General features: G+C 28.6%; 2 protein-coding genes across 6 annotated transcripts in view; one reads left to right on the plus strand and one right to left on the minus strand.

Moving 5' to 3' along the window:
• The window catches only part of LOC142322054 (uncharacterized), a 38,217-nt gene extending 29,916 nt beyond the window's left edge, over positions 1-8,301 (plus strand). Inside the window, exons 1-2 of one of the 2 annotated variants that reach the window (XM_075360679.1) lie at positions 1,233-1,786; positions 7,873-8,301. In XM_075360679.1, coding sequence (XP_075216794.1) covers positions 1,454-1,786; positions 7,873-8,262 — 723 coding nt within the window. In that variant the 5' untranslated portion in view covers positions 1,233-1,453 and the 3' untranslated portion in view covers positions 8,263-8,301. Of the gene's footprint in view, positions 1-1,232; positions 1,787-7,872 lie in introns of those variants that run through there. The other variant, XM_075360680.1, reaches the window with a different exon arrangement.
• LOC142322053 (uncharacterized) overlaps positions 1-16,869 on the minus strand; it is an 850,063-nt gene that overhangs the window by 127,929 nt on the left and 705,265 nt on the right. The gene's annotated exons all lie outside the window — the stretch shown is intronic.

Genomic DNA, 16,869 nt, shown 5'->3' on the forward strand with positions numbered 1-16,869 from the left:
AATTTATCACTAAATATCGCAAGCAACTACCTCAAAGACCGTCTTTACTGTACGGTACAATCGTTTCATTGAAACAGGTTGTGTATCACAAGGATGCCAGATTAGGGTAGATTTTCAGTTTCTGAAGCGGTATTCGAACAAGTGCGGCAGACATTCATCGTAGTCCAGGTAGATAGATCAACGGGACGCGTCAGCTTAAAACTGAAAATTCCTAGGGTTACAGTATGGAGGGTATTGCGTAATCGACTGTCATTTAAATCCTACAAATTAAAACTGATACAAGTTTGAGTGAAGGCGATAAAGAAAATGAACTGAGTTTTGTGTAAACATGTTAAACAAAATTGAGACTGAAGATAATTAACTTAATAAAATTGTGTTCAATAGCGAAGCAACTTTCCATACCAGCGGTAAAGTAAATCGACATAATGTTCGGATATAGGGTGAGTGAAATCCACGTAAACTCGCGGAATACTTACGGGACTCGCCTAAGGAAAATGTTTTTGTACTGTAAATTGTCACAAAATTTACGGTCCTTTCTTTTTTGCCTAGTCAACTCTACTTGGCATATTAACCTGGAAGTGATTAAACATTATCTACGCCTTAATTACAGCAGGATATGGGTACAGAATTCATTTTCCAGCAAGATGGCGCGCCAACAGATTATCATCGTGCAGTTGTTGCGTATCTTAACAGCAAAGTGTCGACTTGGATTGGACGTGGTGGCCACCATGATCGCCTGATTTAACTCCAATGAACTTCTCTGTACGGGGTTCCTCCGCTTCCAGGAAATGTCGACGAGCTGCAATACCGGATAATACAAACAGTTGCCACCGTAGTCGAAGATATGCTTCATAGGATATGGCAGGAAACTGACTACAGATGGGACATCTGCCGTGTTACCAAAGGTAGCCAAATTGAACATTTTTAAATGAAACTCGAAGATATAGAGTATTCAGAGTTGAATCAAACATTTCTGTAGTAATTTACTTTTATTGAAGGTTACTTTTGTGTAACTAATTTAGCAATACTCTGTATTTCAAATCAAAATTTTATATATCAGTATTATTGTGCACACATACGCTCTATTTACTTATTGTTTACAATAAAACAAAGATTGTTTCTACCGACACGTTTCAATAAACGGCGACATGTCAGAAGTTCTGAGGACAAGGTCACATGACAACAGCAAAGGGACTGGCGACGTGTAGAATGTTAACAGTTGAGTACTGGCGTCGGGCAGAGGAAACACAGCGAGTTCATCGAACGCAGTCGTCTGACAACGAGCGCATGTCGTCCGACCCTCTTTATTCATGTAATTTATAACCTAACATTCAAGTCAGTATTAACTTCGAAATTGAAAATTTCACTCGCATGTTTCTTTTATTTGATCATAAATTGAAAAGTGAAAGATTTATTTTGCTTTTGTACTTCTTATTTTTTAAATAAAATATTCATGGATTGGAGTAAAGAAAAAACATTAAAGTTAATAGAATTATACAAAATGAAACAGATTTTATGGGATCCTAATCACGAATATTATAAAGATATTCAAAGAAGAAACACTGCTCTTTGTGAAATAGGTGAGGAACTAAACATATCAAAAAATGAAATCGATAGGAAATTAAAAAATCTTCAAGGACAGTTCGCCAGAGAAATGAGAAGAATTTATGAAACATCTCTTATGGAAGTCGAAACGTATGAAAGTACATGGTTTGGATTTCAACCACTAATATTTTTAAAAGATAGATATGCAAGACATCCAAGACAAAGATTCAACAAAATTCAGGTATGTACGCAAACAAATGCATATTCATTTAACTTTTCTTTTTTTTTAAACGAAAATAATTTCTAAATAGAAAATTTAAAAGAAATGCCCTACAAGAATAATAATCAAAATTGAGACATCAAAAAGAGCACGTTAATTTGTTTATAGAAAAATATGAAACTTAATTTATTTTATCATCATGGTTCAAATAATAAAAGCCATCGTTGGAATTGTATCAGGGTTATGTAACAGTTACGAGATAATTTTTTGGTATGCCTTAAGTCTGTAGTAAATAATAAGAGAAATGAACATCAGACAACATAGGATATGTTTCTACTGTTACAAGCTATTAATAATACCTTCACATCTTCTAATTCATTAAATTTTAGTGTTTCTGTACAGAATTTGATCTCCAGAGCCCAGTATCACTATTTTTTTTTTATACACAGACATCTGCAAAAAAAAACCGCAAATGGCATTCATATGGTTTATTATGACTATTTTTAGATATATTTTCTGAGAAAATGCTGTTTTTTTTTTTAATTTGTAACTTATTGTACAGATTTTTGATATAAAAAAAGCAATCATAAGTTTTTTGTGAAAATATATCTTCAAATTTATATTTCTAAACATTCAACAATTTAGTGAAACATATTTGTGAGCAATTTCTCACAAAATTAATGTTATAAATGTCAAAGAGTGCATTAATTGGGGAAAAGAGTATCATTAAACTATATGTAAAGGTCTAGTTAAGTCTATGTAAGCTCTTAGATCAGGTTTAATTAAAAAATAAATATAGAATCCAAAAATCTTATATATATATATATATATATATATAAAACCTATTTATATATATATATATGTGCTCAAGAAAACAATACTATATTGTGAATGAAACGCTTCAATATTTGTAATTGAAGAAGGATAACATTTATATCTGCTGGCAATAAAGAAACACTGCATTTTTCTCTACCAAAATTTCAGCATAAAGAAGTTGGAATACCTGGGAGCTGAGTGTTCATTTTATTGGTAAGAAATGCTATAACAAATGTAAACTGTTCCATTTATGTAAAAGTTAAACCTTCTCTGAGTGAAGACTTAATATCTGAATTCACAACATTTTTTGATTGCTTCTTAATAATGAACTGAATCTATATTTGAAATAAATTAGTTGTCATCACTGTGTTGCAATCTAGAGGAGCAAAAAATTGGAGTGCTAAAGCATTGTATGAGATATTATGCTGAGTTTTCATGGTTCTGCAAAATAAGTATAAACAGCAATTTCAACAAACAACTTAAACCTATTACTAATAATCTTTTTACAAATTGTGATGAAAGTAGGCCCTTACATGGGAAGATAAAGTATGAACCTTATTGTTCTAATTTTTTTCAGGCGGTTGATTACATCTGATGAAATTATTAAATTAATTAATGAATTAAAGGATAATAATAGTTTTATAACTAATGGATTACCTGATTACATTCTAAAGTTGCTTAATCCTTTTATTTGTTTGCCTCTTGTTCATATTTTTAATTTATGTTTTGTCAATGGCATTTTTCCTACATTTTTTAAACAGGTAATTGTAATTATATTATATAAAAATGGTGAAAAAAGGAACCCAATAAATTATAGACCCATAGCTTTGATCTTGCCTTTGTCTAAAATTTTGGAAAAGTGTATAAATTTAGATTGGGTGCATTTTTTGAAAAATATAATCTGTTTAGCAGAAATCAATTTGGATTCAGATCTGGGACAGGAACTGATAATGACTTGTTTACTCTTACAAATCTGATTCTGGAAAGGTTGGAAGATGGTGACCATGTCAATCGGATCTTTGTGGATATACAAAAAGCCTTTGATTCTATTTGTCATTCGCTTCAATTGAATAAATTGCATATCGGTATTAGGGAGATTTGTTTTGAATTTATTAGTCATTTTTAAGTAACAGAACACAAAGTGTTAAACTGAATGGTGTATTTAATGATGATCTTCCTGTGATTGCTGGGATTCCACATAGTGCTGTTTTGGTCCCAATTTTATCCTGGTATATATTCAATTTGAATATTCAGATAGACCATTATTTTTGATTATGGTTCTTTTGGTAATATTGTAATGAGGCTAGGCTGAGTGAGATTGGTTAACGGTTGTACGGTGGTACATACGTACGATTGGTACGGTGTATAAACATTTTTTGTGAATTAATACAATTAAAAGTAAAGTAGTTTACTTTTCTGACAGGAGAATAATGATTAATAATAATAAAATAATTCTAGATACATTTTATTGCTGTCAGCTTAATATGAATACTTGTAATTGTACTCTGATAACTTTTGTTAATTCTGTTAAGTATCTTGGGATAGATTATGATTGTAATCTGAAATTTAATATCTGTATAAATAATTTGGTTAAGAAGGTTAAGAGGCTCTTTAACACGTTTAGGATTCTTAGGCATATTTTGTCTTATATCTAGCTTATAATGGTTTATTGTGAATTTGTTCATGCATTACTTTCATATGGCATTTTGGTTTGGGGGAATGTGTTTGACTATGTACTCCAGCCATTATTAATTACTATTATCCTTATTAAAAATCTGTCTGGTTTAACGGTATATGTTTCCTAGTAATTTGCTTTAGTTTTTGTTTAAAGTTGATTATCTTAAAAACTGATATGTTAAAAATATATTATTATTTATTTATAGATATTAACATTTATTTAAATTCTATTATAATCATTCATACGTAACTAGACATTCTTTGATGAACAATATTTGTATACCTGTTGTTAATAGAGTTCATTTTAGGAGAGGTTTATACAATACAGCTAGTTTGTTATTGTTAATGCTTTATATTGATTTGGGTAATTTTGTTTCTGTTCATTCCTTAAAGAAAATATATGAAGGATTTTTCTCAAAGTGATGACTATGATTTTTAGTGTATATTAATTAAATAAATTTGGGAATTTTTCGAAATTGAGCAGTATTTAAGTAATATTGTTTTATATGTAAATTATGATTTTGATATGATTTTTTTGTTTGATTACTCTATGATAACCATTACTCTTGCTCAAGTATTTACTTTTGATAGCAGGTTTGATATGTATTATTAAAAATGATCTATTGTATCTGTATTTTTAGCTTTTTATTGTATGTGTATTATTGTATCTCTTCAAGTGAATTTAAATAAATAAATAAATAAAATAAATCATCCTGGTCAGCGTGGCATTTCTCATACACTAAAAAATTCCATTTCCATATTTCAGACACAAGCTTCAAGTTATTGTGGTTTATGTGGTGATATCATCAAGCCGAAGAATAAAAAAAATAAATAAAAATTATAAACATGCACATATGATCTGCTTAATGACAATTTCTAAAGTATATGCAGAATGAATGTTTTGCTTTCAGATATGACTTTCAGAGTTAAATCTTTATATATTAATAGCTTGAAATTTTTAATATTTTTTTCTAAAGGAAAATACCCATCATTGTAAGTAACCAAAAAATAATCACTACCCACATTTGTTAAGTATTCGGCATAGTGAAAATATTTCAATTCTATGTGTGTGTTTTCATTAACTGCTTACAATGTTAGCCAGTATCGTTAATAGGGTGTTAATAACTAACCTTCATTGTGCGCCCCAAAAAACCAAAAATGTGTTCTTAATATAGTTATGTAATGTAAGCTTCTAAAGAAAAAAGCGAGAGAGAGGAATAATCCCATAACCTACTCATGAAACATGTTGCTTATCTCATGACTTAGACTGCTTTTCAGCACTTATTGGTACTGATTTTAACAGTTACATTAGTGAATTTTAGGTCGCACTTCAGACCCACCGGGTTGGTCTAGTGGTTAACGCGTCTTCCCAAATCAGCTGATTTGGAAGTCAAGAGTTACAGCGTTCAAGTCCTAGTAAAGCCAGTTATTTTTACACGGATTTGAATACTTGATCGTGGATGCCGGTGTTCTTTGGTGGTTGGGTTTCAATTAACCACACATCCCAGGAATGGTCGAACTGAGAATGTACAAGACTACACTTTATTTACACTCATACATATCATCCTCATTCATCCTCTGAAGAATTGTCTAAACGGTAGTTACCGGAGGCTAAACAGGAAAAAAGAAAGAAAGGTCCCACTTCAGAATTACTTAGTACAATAATTTTCAAGCATTTTGTGCGCCTTTATATGTAAGAAACTATCTCTTCGTATGGTAATGAAAAGACACAGAAAGTAGGTTGTTAGATTTCCGGATTGGAAGGTCAAAATGTGTTGTTAATTAGAATTAAATATAAAATGGTAACCAGGAGGCAATATCGAAGAGCTAATTGGATTAAAATATAAATACTATAGCTTGGCCTTGAACTGTCAACTTTCCGAATGAGAAGGTAGTGATAATCCTGAGTGCCACCCCTATGTAAACTTTGAGAGAATGTAACTTAAACATACATACATACTTATTATCTTAAACATTCTACATGCGATTCAGTTTCTTATAATCAAATCTTTAGCTAACTAGCCAGTATGACAGTTTTTCATTCAACCAATCACAAATTCAGTGCTTTCAGAATTTTGTTGAAAAGTTATGGTGACACTTGTATTTATTTGTTCGACTAAAATTGAAGCTGAATTTTTTAATCCAGGAATCAGCGTGCTACTTCAAGAGGTATTAGGCTCAACAGGAAAGTTGTTAGGTTTCAGAAAATGTATGTTTTCTGAAAAGATGTCCTTTAAATAATTTAAAAAAGTGCCTCCTGAAAACATTGTACATAGAGACAAATGAAACTTTGTATTTATATATTATTATAACAAATAATATGGAGGTATATCTAGTGCTATATTTTTGTTCAAAGATGAAAAATACATTTAAAAAATTGTATCTTATTTTATATATATATATATTAGATGTACTTTATTAATCAGAATGTTTATTTTTGACTTACCATTCATTATATGATCTTTTATTTTATGAATTTTATTACTGTTGAATAAATAAATATAAAACTAAGTTCTTTTATAAAACAGATGAATAAACAATGTTCTAGGAAGTTATTTAATTTATAATATATTTTCCTCTCTATAAACAGTGATTAGTTTTATCTATATTTCCTCCTTTTTTTTCTTTATTTCACAGTAAATACCAGCTCACTTTGGTTAAATATGAATAATCTACTCATTTTCCTCCTTCTTGTAGCATACATACAATTTTGTAGTATTTCCTTTTTTCAGTGGTTCTGTGCTTCATTAGAATTCTGTTGGGAGTAATCATAATCATTGTATATATATATATATATATATATATATATATTTGAACTTAAGATATCAACAAAGTTAAAAGAAAATGAGCTCCTTCATATCATAATACAGATGTTTTATTTGTTATGATTCACAACAGAGAAAAAAGAGAGAATGGTTCCATTCCAGAGAGGAAAAGAGAGAATGGTCTCTTTTTATAAAGTATCATTAGAGCAAAAAGAAGAGCTGTACCTGTTAAATGTTTGCTGCCATTACCTGTTTAATTCATATTATGTCTTTGTAAATCTGACATCTGTCATTGTAGAATCTGAATCTATTTTCAAGCTTCTACATCTTACTCCCAATGAGTTAAACATGATAACTGTTTACCACATGATAACCAATACAGCAACATACAGTACTATAAACATATTACAGTTACTGCAAAGTGAGTCAGTTGCACATACAGTCCCTTTCTACACTGTAGAAACAGATGTTTGGGATCGCTTGCCAGACTCGATGCAAATTTCAGAGTTCTTACAAAGATTATCTACCTCTATAAAACATAGTAGAGTTATTTCAGAAAGTACTGTAAATGAACATGTCTACATAAAAGAACAACCACATTCTTTGTGTCTGATTTCAGGTGAAATCTGGTTTCTTTTATTCACTATGGGAATTGAGAAGTTGAATATTTTATTTCAACCCTAGCTTAATATACAACAGACCCTGTTTATTATTATTATTATTATTATTTTTTTAATAGGGGCCTAAATTATTAATATTGATCTTAAAAGGTCTACTGACCTTTAAAAATGCTTCTGTCTAAAATATTTATGCATATTATAAACTGAAATTCTTTTAATTTAATTTCAGGAAGTTGGAAGTGAAATATTTATTGAAAATCCAGTACTCTCACCACACAGTTCCGATTTGCAAAGCACATCTGATACGTATCTATTTGAAAAACGTAAGTTTACATATTATGATGAAAATGAATTTAAAAGTGATTGTGTTACAAGTAACCCAAAACGAATGCATTTTACGAGTATGAATGAGAAGGATGAATTAGATGCTAATATTATTACAGGTAAAAAATATGCTTGTGATTTAAGAGATTTAACAACTTATCAGCGCATATATTGTGAAAAAATTATTAATGATGCTATTTATTATGCAAAATTAGGTAAACTTACTGAAAATTCCTGTATAACAAATTTAAATACAACCAACGAAACTATTATTGATAATTTTAAAATGTGTTGAAATTAATTATGTGTAAATTTGAAATTTTTTTAATATATATCTGCATATGTAAATGTTATACGTATGAACTAATTATTTAAGTCAATGTGTATCATATACAAATATCATGATTTGTTTATTTATATTAAATAAAAATATTTATTTACAACTGAATGACACAAACCTTGTTTTGTTATTATCCCCTATCCTCTTCCCCAAAATGTAATGACTGAGATTTCAGAGGCATAATTTTGGAACCAGTAGAACATACATAGATAGATATTTTTTCTCTGTGATTGTTAGGACTATGTTAAAACCCTGAGATGAACACTTACTAGTTAATGACAGTGCTTTTAATTTATTTTTACGTCTAATAATAATATTGACAATAAATAAAAAATTGAAGTATTTTGAAATGATTCGTAAGTAATAAACTAAACTTATTAAGTTAAAAATGACACAAATTGAATAATTTGATGAAATAATGAAAATGAATTTAAAAATGATTACATTACAAGTAGCCCAAAATGAAACCATTTTATGAGTATGAACAAGAAGGATAAATTAGATACTAATATTATTACTGGTAAAAAATATGCTTGTGATTTCAGAGATTTAACAACTTATCCGAAAATATTTTTTGAAAAAAAATGTTAACAATGCTATTTGTTATGCAAATTAGGTAAACTTACTGAAAATTCTTGTATAACAAATTTAAATACAACTAATGATATAGCATGATCTAATAACTTAAAATGTAATTTTCTTCTGTTTAAAAGTATAAATAGTTTATAATCAGTTAATTCTCTAAACTAGTATATGTTTTTTTTTGTTAAAGTGGAAATGAAATTTGTCCTACTGAATAGAAACATTATTGGTTAGAACAATGTATATTATGAACTGTTTTGCTGCAAAAGGAGACACATTGATTTCATATTTTATGCAAATCTGTTCCAGACTTTCTAATGGAAGTAACACACGTAAAAGATCAGAAATACAAGCTGCAATGTCTTCTCTGAGAGTAATGATGTTCTTTTATAAATCTACTCCCTGTAGTACACAAAGTGAAATTGTCATTTGAAGGGTTGTTTGTATTATATTACACTTTTACGGGCTTGATATACCGATATATAACAGCATATCTGGCTCAGTGAAGAAGGCAATGAACAATTTCTCACTTTCTATAGTACGTCGAACCCAGGATGCTTTTATTATTACTAAGGATAACTTTGCCGTTTTCAGGATTACTGGTATATTTTATTGGGTTGTCTGCAACCGTTTGATTGTGACGCTTGACATCAATTAAAATAAGCTATTTCAATCGATAGTTTCTTATTTTCTTCTTTTTTTCTTTTGGAAAACACTATTTATGCTAATAAGCACAGTCTAACGTTGTATTATGCTTTTGTAATGTTATAGTTATTTATTTAGGGAATAAACCAAATTAAAAAATAGTAAATAATAACCAGTACTTTCATTACAAGTTTTTAATTAAAAAAGTACATCTGATACATATAAATTATACTAGAAAAACCTAAGTTTACAAATTATGATAGCAGTGCATCTCAAAAATATAAGGAAAACAAAATTATTTTTTAATAATATTAGTCGACTCTTAGTATTAAAACTGATTATAAAATCATTATTTCTGCTGCAAAGAACTCTTCTAATCAGAACTTCAATACAGTTAATTTTTTGTACAAAATAAAACGTTCTAAAATAAATTTTATGTATTTACTAGAATAAAACTACAGTTTTTCACAGAAAACAAATTAAATGAATGTTACTAAAACTAAGCTGTAATAGTAAAATTCACAACAGACAATAAATAAATAAAAATTATTACATTTGAACTGACTTTTAAAACGAAATTGATACATATGAAACTGTGAAAAAAAAAAAGATAATCGGTTAAAAATATATAATAAGATTAACCTTGGCATATTTATTTTCGATTTTTTTGCACTTTATTAGAACCAAATTGACATTACACATACATTTATTTGTTAAATCAAAGGGGATTGCATTTCTGCACAAAAAAAGTCATATGCATGAAAAGTTATATCGATAAATTGTACGTACTTTTTTTTAACCTGGCATAAATCCAAAGAAACCTCTGAAATGAAGTATCTATATAAACTGTCCTCACTATTTTTTTTCATTTCAGTTTCACCCACTTTTCACATTTCTTTTAACGCAATCTTAATGTACATTTTTTCTTACTAAATACACACTGCTGAAATATATATGCACACGTACGTATGTATTTGTCCGTCTGTTTTTTAAATAATAAATTTCGTTATTTAATGATAAATTGAGAATGTATTCTTTGATGTAATCATACACAGCTTATTGAAAGACAAAAATAACTGAATCCAATTATTTCATTTATCGTTTTATGGTGGTTTACTTTTTTGTCATGAAATATATCCATTATTAGTTATTTTGAAAATAAGAAATAAATAATACACGGCGTATATCCTTAAAGTATCAATCAACTTAAGATAATCCCATTATATAAAGATGGTGAGACAACAGGGACCCATTTTATTATCGACTTACATCTTTACTTTAACCTTGTCACTATCTAAAATATTAAAAAAATATATTAAACAATAGATTAACAAATCTATTGTTCCTGGCTGGAAGGTTGCTCACCCAACCATCCAGCCAGGAACCCTGGACACGTTCATTATCCTCATGGTTGTGAGAAACTTTCGCAGTTTTATATATATATATGTGTTTATGGTAATAAATAGTTGACTACAATGAGAAAGATTGAAAAAAATACATGGAAGAAAGACGAAAAAATGAATAATGAAAGGAGACGTTATTATTGTACAAAAAAAGAGAAGAGGGAACGTCGACGAAGGAAGTATACAGACTTTACAGATGCTTGAGAAAAAACTAAATTGCAAAAGACAAAATAGTAGTAATTATATAACTATAGTAGAGTGAATATTAAATATTTATTAAAGAAAAAAGAATTAGCCATTTTAGTTCGTTATATTTCTGTTGCGTGGGTGACAAATATAATGAAGTAAAGGATTAATTTTTATTTCTTTAATGAATCTTTAATTCACAATTTTTCTCTAAGGGGGCTAGGGCCTCAATCTATGGCTTAAAACCTTCTCTAGGATAACATAAATGTATACTGAAAATTTAAAAGCAATCGGTCGGTTGGTTCTCGTGAGATGCTGTTACAAACAACTGATTAACTTTCCCATATATACGAGTATATTGTCGCGTGTTCGCGACTTGATCAGCATATTGAGATATTGACAATTAAGAATGTTTATATAATTACAATTCATTGGTTTAAAAACATAATTAAAACCAGATAGATCAACTGTAATGACTATAGTAATAATAATATTAAAACAATCATAAAATAAATAATAAAAAAAGTATAGTAACTACAACCACGGTAATAATCAGTATAATAATAAAAATAATAGACAATAAAAAAAAGCTCACAATAATAATTAGAATAATGGAAAACACTAAACAATAATAATATTAAATGTCAATAATAATAATAGTGAACAGAGCTTACACACAAACCAGAATTTAAAGTAATCGTCAAGATTTATTCACAGATAGATAAATAATGAAAGCCAGAATTCAGTCCATTGACAAAATACATAGCATGACCGCTAGTCTTAACATTTTTAATCACGAGTCTTGTATTAACAACAATAGTACAATGGACAAGTATAAAGTTCTTTTACTGCAAATACCTTGGCTGTTCGCAAATGAAACTACCCTAACAGTTTATGAATGAAATTTAGTACATTATCTCTTTCACTTACAGTAACTCACCGAACCATTACTTGTGACGTTACCTTAGTTTCATCGAACCTGCACTCGAAATTCGCTCCTTCACTGATCTCGCAGAATATTTTCTTTGACTGATGTCTCTCGGACTGATTCACAGAACTCACATCGTAAGACTCACATCTGCAGACTCTCATCTCGCAGGCTCTTCTCGCGGAACTGATTTTTAACTGATCTTCCCGGGAGTATTTCATATTCCTAGCCTCTTTACCAGCCGGACCGGACCCCTCGAAGCGTGCGAACGATCGACCGAGTCCTTTCGTTCCTATGCATTCCTAACCTTGGTCCGGTAACTCTTCTCACGGAACGAACATCTATTTAATGTGTCAGTGGCAATATTACAAAAGACGACTGTTAAACAAAGCTATTACATTTATTAAAAGTATTTCTTTTAGCCCCTTTCTGGATTCCTCTCATTATTATATTTTCTACTACTTTCTTCTTAATTGGCAGGAATCCGTTACCCAGGTCCGCTATACCGGTCATGTTACAATATTACTGGATAATATTCAATTCAATGTTAAAACTGGTATAGGAGTAAATAATGCCTTATTTTTCTTCAACAGACTATATTTTGAAAAAATGAATGCTGGAAAACATGTAAATGCTATTCTAGATCATTCTACTCTTATAAAAATGCTTGGTAATATTACTATTATTAGATGGTGGCACTGAGTTTTTTCGATCTTATTTATGTGACAGAGCCCAGTGTGTTAAGGTGAATGATGTACTTAAATAACAATTTTAAAGAGTGGTGTGCCTCAGTACGGTTTTGAGTTCTACTTTGTTCCTGATACAATTAACCACATTTCTAAAGTAAATATACGAGATAAAGATAACTTGTTATATTTTGCTAATGAGACTGCTATTATTTTTTTAGAGACGCTACATATACGACTGTTGGTGGGAAAACAAGTAATGGATTTAGGATGATTAAAAAATAGATGGGATTTGATTTTTTTTGTATTAATGATGTAAAGCTTTAAGTTACCTACTTTTCTAATTGGTTAATAAAAGTACCTAACTTTTGTTTTACAGTAGTGTTGCGTAATTCTAACTGTTTCTTGACCTCACTAAATGTTTTTAACTACATGATATTTGAATTTCTAGATTCCTTGTGTATTACTGCCGACAAAAAATGTAAATCTGTTATACGTGATAAAAACAACATAGTCGTTAAAATTACGAAATTTTTTTATAATTTCAATTCAATTTAACTGTAAAGTTCAATGTAGAATAAGTTACGATGTTACCAAATAACAGAATTTTTAAAAAACAATTGTTTTGAATATTTCTTTTGATCTTGATTTGCACCCTCTTACTGTGTCCATTAACTCTTTGTTAAAATTTTGTTTCAATAAATAATTTTTCCAGTAAAACTGAACTGTTTGTTAAAAATGTACGTATATTATTTTTCACATCATTTGTAACTAGACATTAAAGAAAGGTAGTATTTGTTTGGAATTTAGACACATGATTGCTTAAAGGAGTCACATGCTAGTTGGCTTTAGCCGAGGTTAAATTTAAATGACAAAAATTTTAGTAATAGTTAAAAAAAGTTTTAATTAAGCATATGACTTTTGACATTAGTATATTAATAATCATACGACTATAGACATAGTATATGTTAATTGAGGTGTATACTCGTATTATATAATTAGTTTTCTTCTCAGCACACATGATTCTTTTATTATTATTTAAAATTTTTTTGTACATAATTGTTATATTAATTATATGCTGTGTAAAAATTATGAAGACTTACGCGAATGTTTTTGTAATATGTTTTCTGTACTTCTGCTCTTGACTCGTGCGTTGCTTTAGATAATATCTGTGCGGCATTAATTTTTTTTTTATGGGTGTTTTTAATTAATATGGAACTATTACTATATACATTTTCTATAATGAATAAATATTATAATTATTCTTAATTAAATATTTTCTTCCGGTTTTTTTGCCAGTTTGCCAAAATTAGATTTAAAAATCATGTTTTCTTGCGGCTCATATTGTTTTATACAAGTTTGATGAATTTTATTTACAAAATTTGATTTTTATTTTACTGCAATTAAAACCTTTTCTCCCTAATTTGTTAATATAGTCTAAAAATCAATTTATATGGCTGCAATAATGAAGAATTAAAATAATATTTGATCGTTGAATTTTTTTAACCGCTATTTAGGAAATGGAATCTTTTGTAATACGTTTTTAGAACAGTAAGAAGAACCTGTTAGTATAATTTAATTGTGTTTGCGAGAGAAAGCACGGAAAGATCCAAGGACTACAGGTATAAGTAGTGCAGGTGTACCGCGGTCGTGCCAGGAAATGTTCCGTGTAGTCTTTCTTATATGAGGAGTAAAGGGAAACTGGGTGGTTTAGCGTGCTTGCGTCGAACAATTTATTTAGCAACATCCGCCAAAAACCTTTGAATGAGAGCTTTGTTTGCTGGCATATGTGAAATTATTACGAGTAAATACGTATTAGAGAAAAAGAAAAAAAAAACACAAGTATAATTCTCAGAAGGATTCAGACATGAAGTCCTGGTACAACGACTGTATAAAAGTTTGATTTTATTGTAATAGCTTTTGCTTTAAATAAATACATCATGGAGGAACATAAAACAATTTTTGTTACGCAGATCTAATATTGTCTGTTAAACGATAATTTCCACGACAGTTATTTAAAAAATATAAGGTTTTGACCAATTTTTCCAACACGGGTAACGAACAGTGCGTTTCTATGTGATATATGGTTTAAAATATACTAAACTGTGTAAAACTACTAAGTTATAGAACTTACCGACTTTTTGCACGGTAAGCACGGTATGTAATCACTGACTGGATTTTATATTATTTTACCATACTTGTTTAAAAATCCATGAAATCTCACGATGTATACTGCAAACTACTTTTCAAAAACTTAAATGGAAAAATGTTTTAGATTACTTTTCAAAATTTTTTAAAAACGTTTTAATTTATGTATTTAAATATAACAATTAGTATAAGAGTAAATATTAATATTTTGATAAACCGATGTAACATTTGGCCTTTCTTGCACAGTAAACTAATGGCATTTTAAATGCGATACTGTTCCTTTCGGATAAAAATATTTACACAAAATACAGAAACTATGAATTAAAGTTTACATTACATCAACTACGGATTAATGTTTTATGCAACTCACTTCCGTTAAATGTAATCGTTTATTTTTTGTTTATAAAAGTATGTAATTCTCCTAACTGCAACTTTTCTTTCGTAAATGGTATTACTACAAATAATATTAATATAAAACAATCTGAAAATAATCACCTCTACTAGATAAGATGATGAAAATGATTTTATGTTTACAACAGAATATATATAATTTTTTTTCACTTATCTTTGTATAAATATTTGTTAGTATCTTCTATTTTTATAAAAAATTACTTTGATATAAAAATTAATTAATATTAAAATTAAACGATCTAATATTCCCTTAAATACTAAGAGAAATTATTATTATTATTTTGTACACCTACATGTAAGTTTCATCCTAGGATAAATGTATCCATATCTTTATATATTATTTTTTAATGAAACAAGTTTTTCTTTTTTTAAATTCTTTAAATTATCCGTTGGCATGTTTAAACTATTGATAAGATCGTATATATTAATAAATTTCAATAATTTAAGAGAAAACGAGCTAAACTCCATTTTAAGAAAAAATTACTGAAGAACGAAATTTAATCGGAAATACGTTTATTAAAATTTTTGTACATCTTTACTTCCTTGTACGCGTACAAGGAAATACTGTAATCACAAAAATTTCGGTTTTCAGATTTCAACGGAAATACCCATTTTTACCATTCCTGAATCCATTTTGATTACTTTCAGCGTGATGTCTGTTCGTACGTACGTATGTATCTGGCATAATTCAAAAACGATTAGCCGTAGAAAATTTTGGATTCAGGACTGTTGTAAAATCTAGTTGTGCACCTCCGTTTTTGATTGCAACCAAAACAGCGCAAAATCCAAAGTAAAATTTGAATTTTGGACTTTTTCTTAACTGCAGTAATAAGCCCTCATTGAGAGCTTTTTAACGATATATCATAAGTGGTACTTATTTTAATTGGTTCCAGAGTTATAAACAAATAAAATTTTAATTAATGAAATAATCATCTTACAAGGGGAAGGCACATCGGTTTGAATCAGACTTCATTTCCTTTTCTTTTTTTTAACTTAAATATATTGATTTATTAATAATTATTAACTTCTGATTGTTAAAAACGTTTTACGATAAATAATTCAATAATAAAAACAAAAAAAGTATGAAAAATACCAAAAGTATTAGTAAAATCAAATTTTATGTGTTTTTAAAAACGTGTATATGTAATTTAATAGGCGTACAAGGAAGTCATGTTGTGTCCACATCAAATTTTTATTAAAAGAAATGATAGATTTCTTTAACTAAATTAATTTCTTGAATAAGGAATGCAGAATTAATGTTAGTTATCCTTCATCTAAAAAAAAATCTTTAAACTTTTTAATGAACTCATGGGGTAGTAATTAAAAAAAAATCATCCAAACATACGAGGCTTTTGTCATTTTTTTCTGAATTTTCATGTTAATTGAGATTTAGCCTATGTTTAAATCATTTCCATCTTCTATGTTAAACAGTAATATAAACAACACCTAAATGTGCATTAAAAAGCAAAAAGTAATATTTTATTTTTTTGTTGAATTGCAACTTTTAAAAATCGAAATTTAAAAAAAATTAAATAGTATTATATTTTTTAGTGCGTTGATGTTTATTTTATGT

Source organism: Lycorma delicatula, chromosome 3 (assembly GCF_047948215.1).
Source record: "Lycorma delicatula isolate Av1 chromosome 3, ASM4794821v1, whole genome shotgun sequence".
Classification (NCBI taxonomy): Eukaryota; Metazoa; Arthropoda; class Insecta; order Hemiptera; family Fulgoridae; genus Lycorma; species Lycorma delicatula.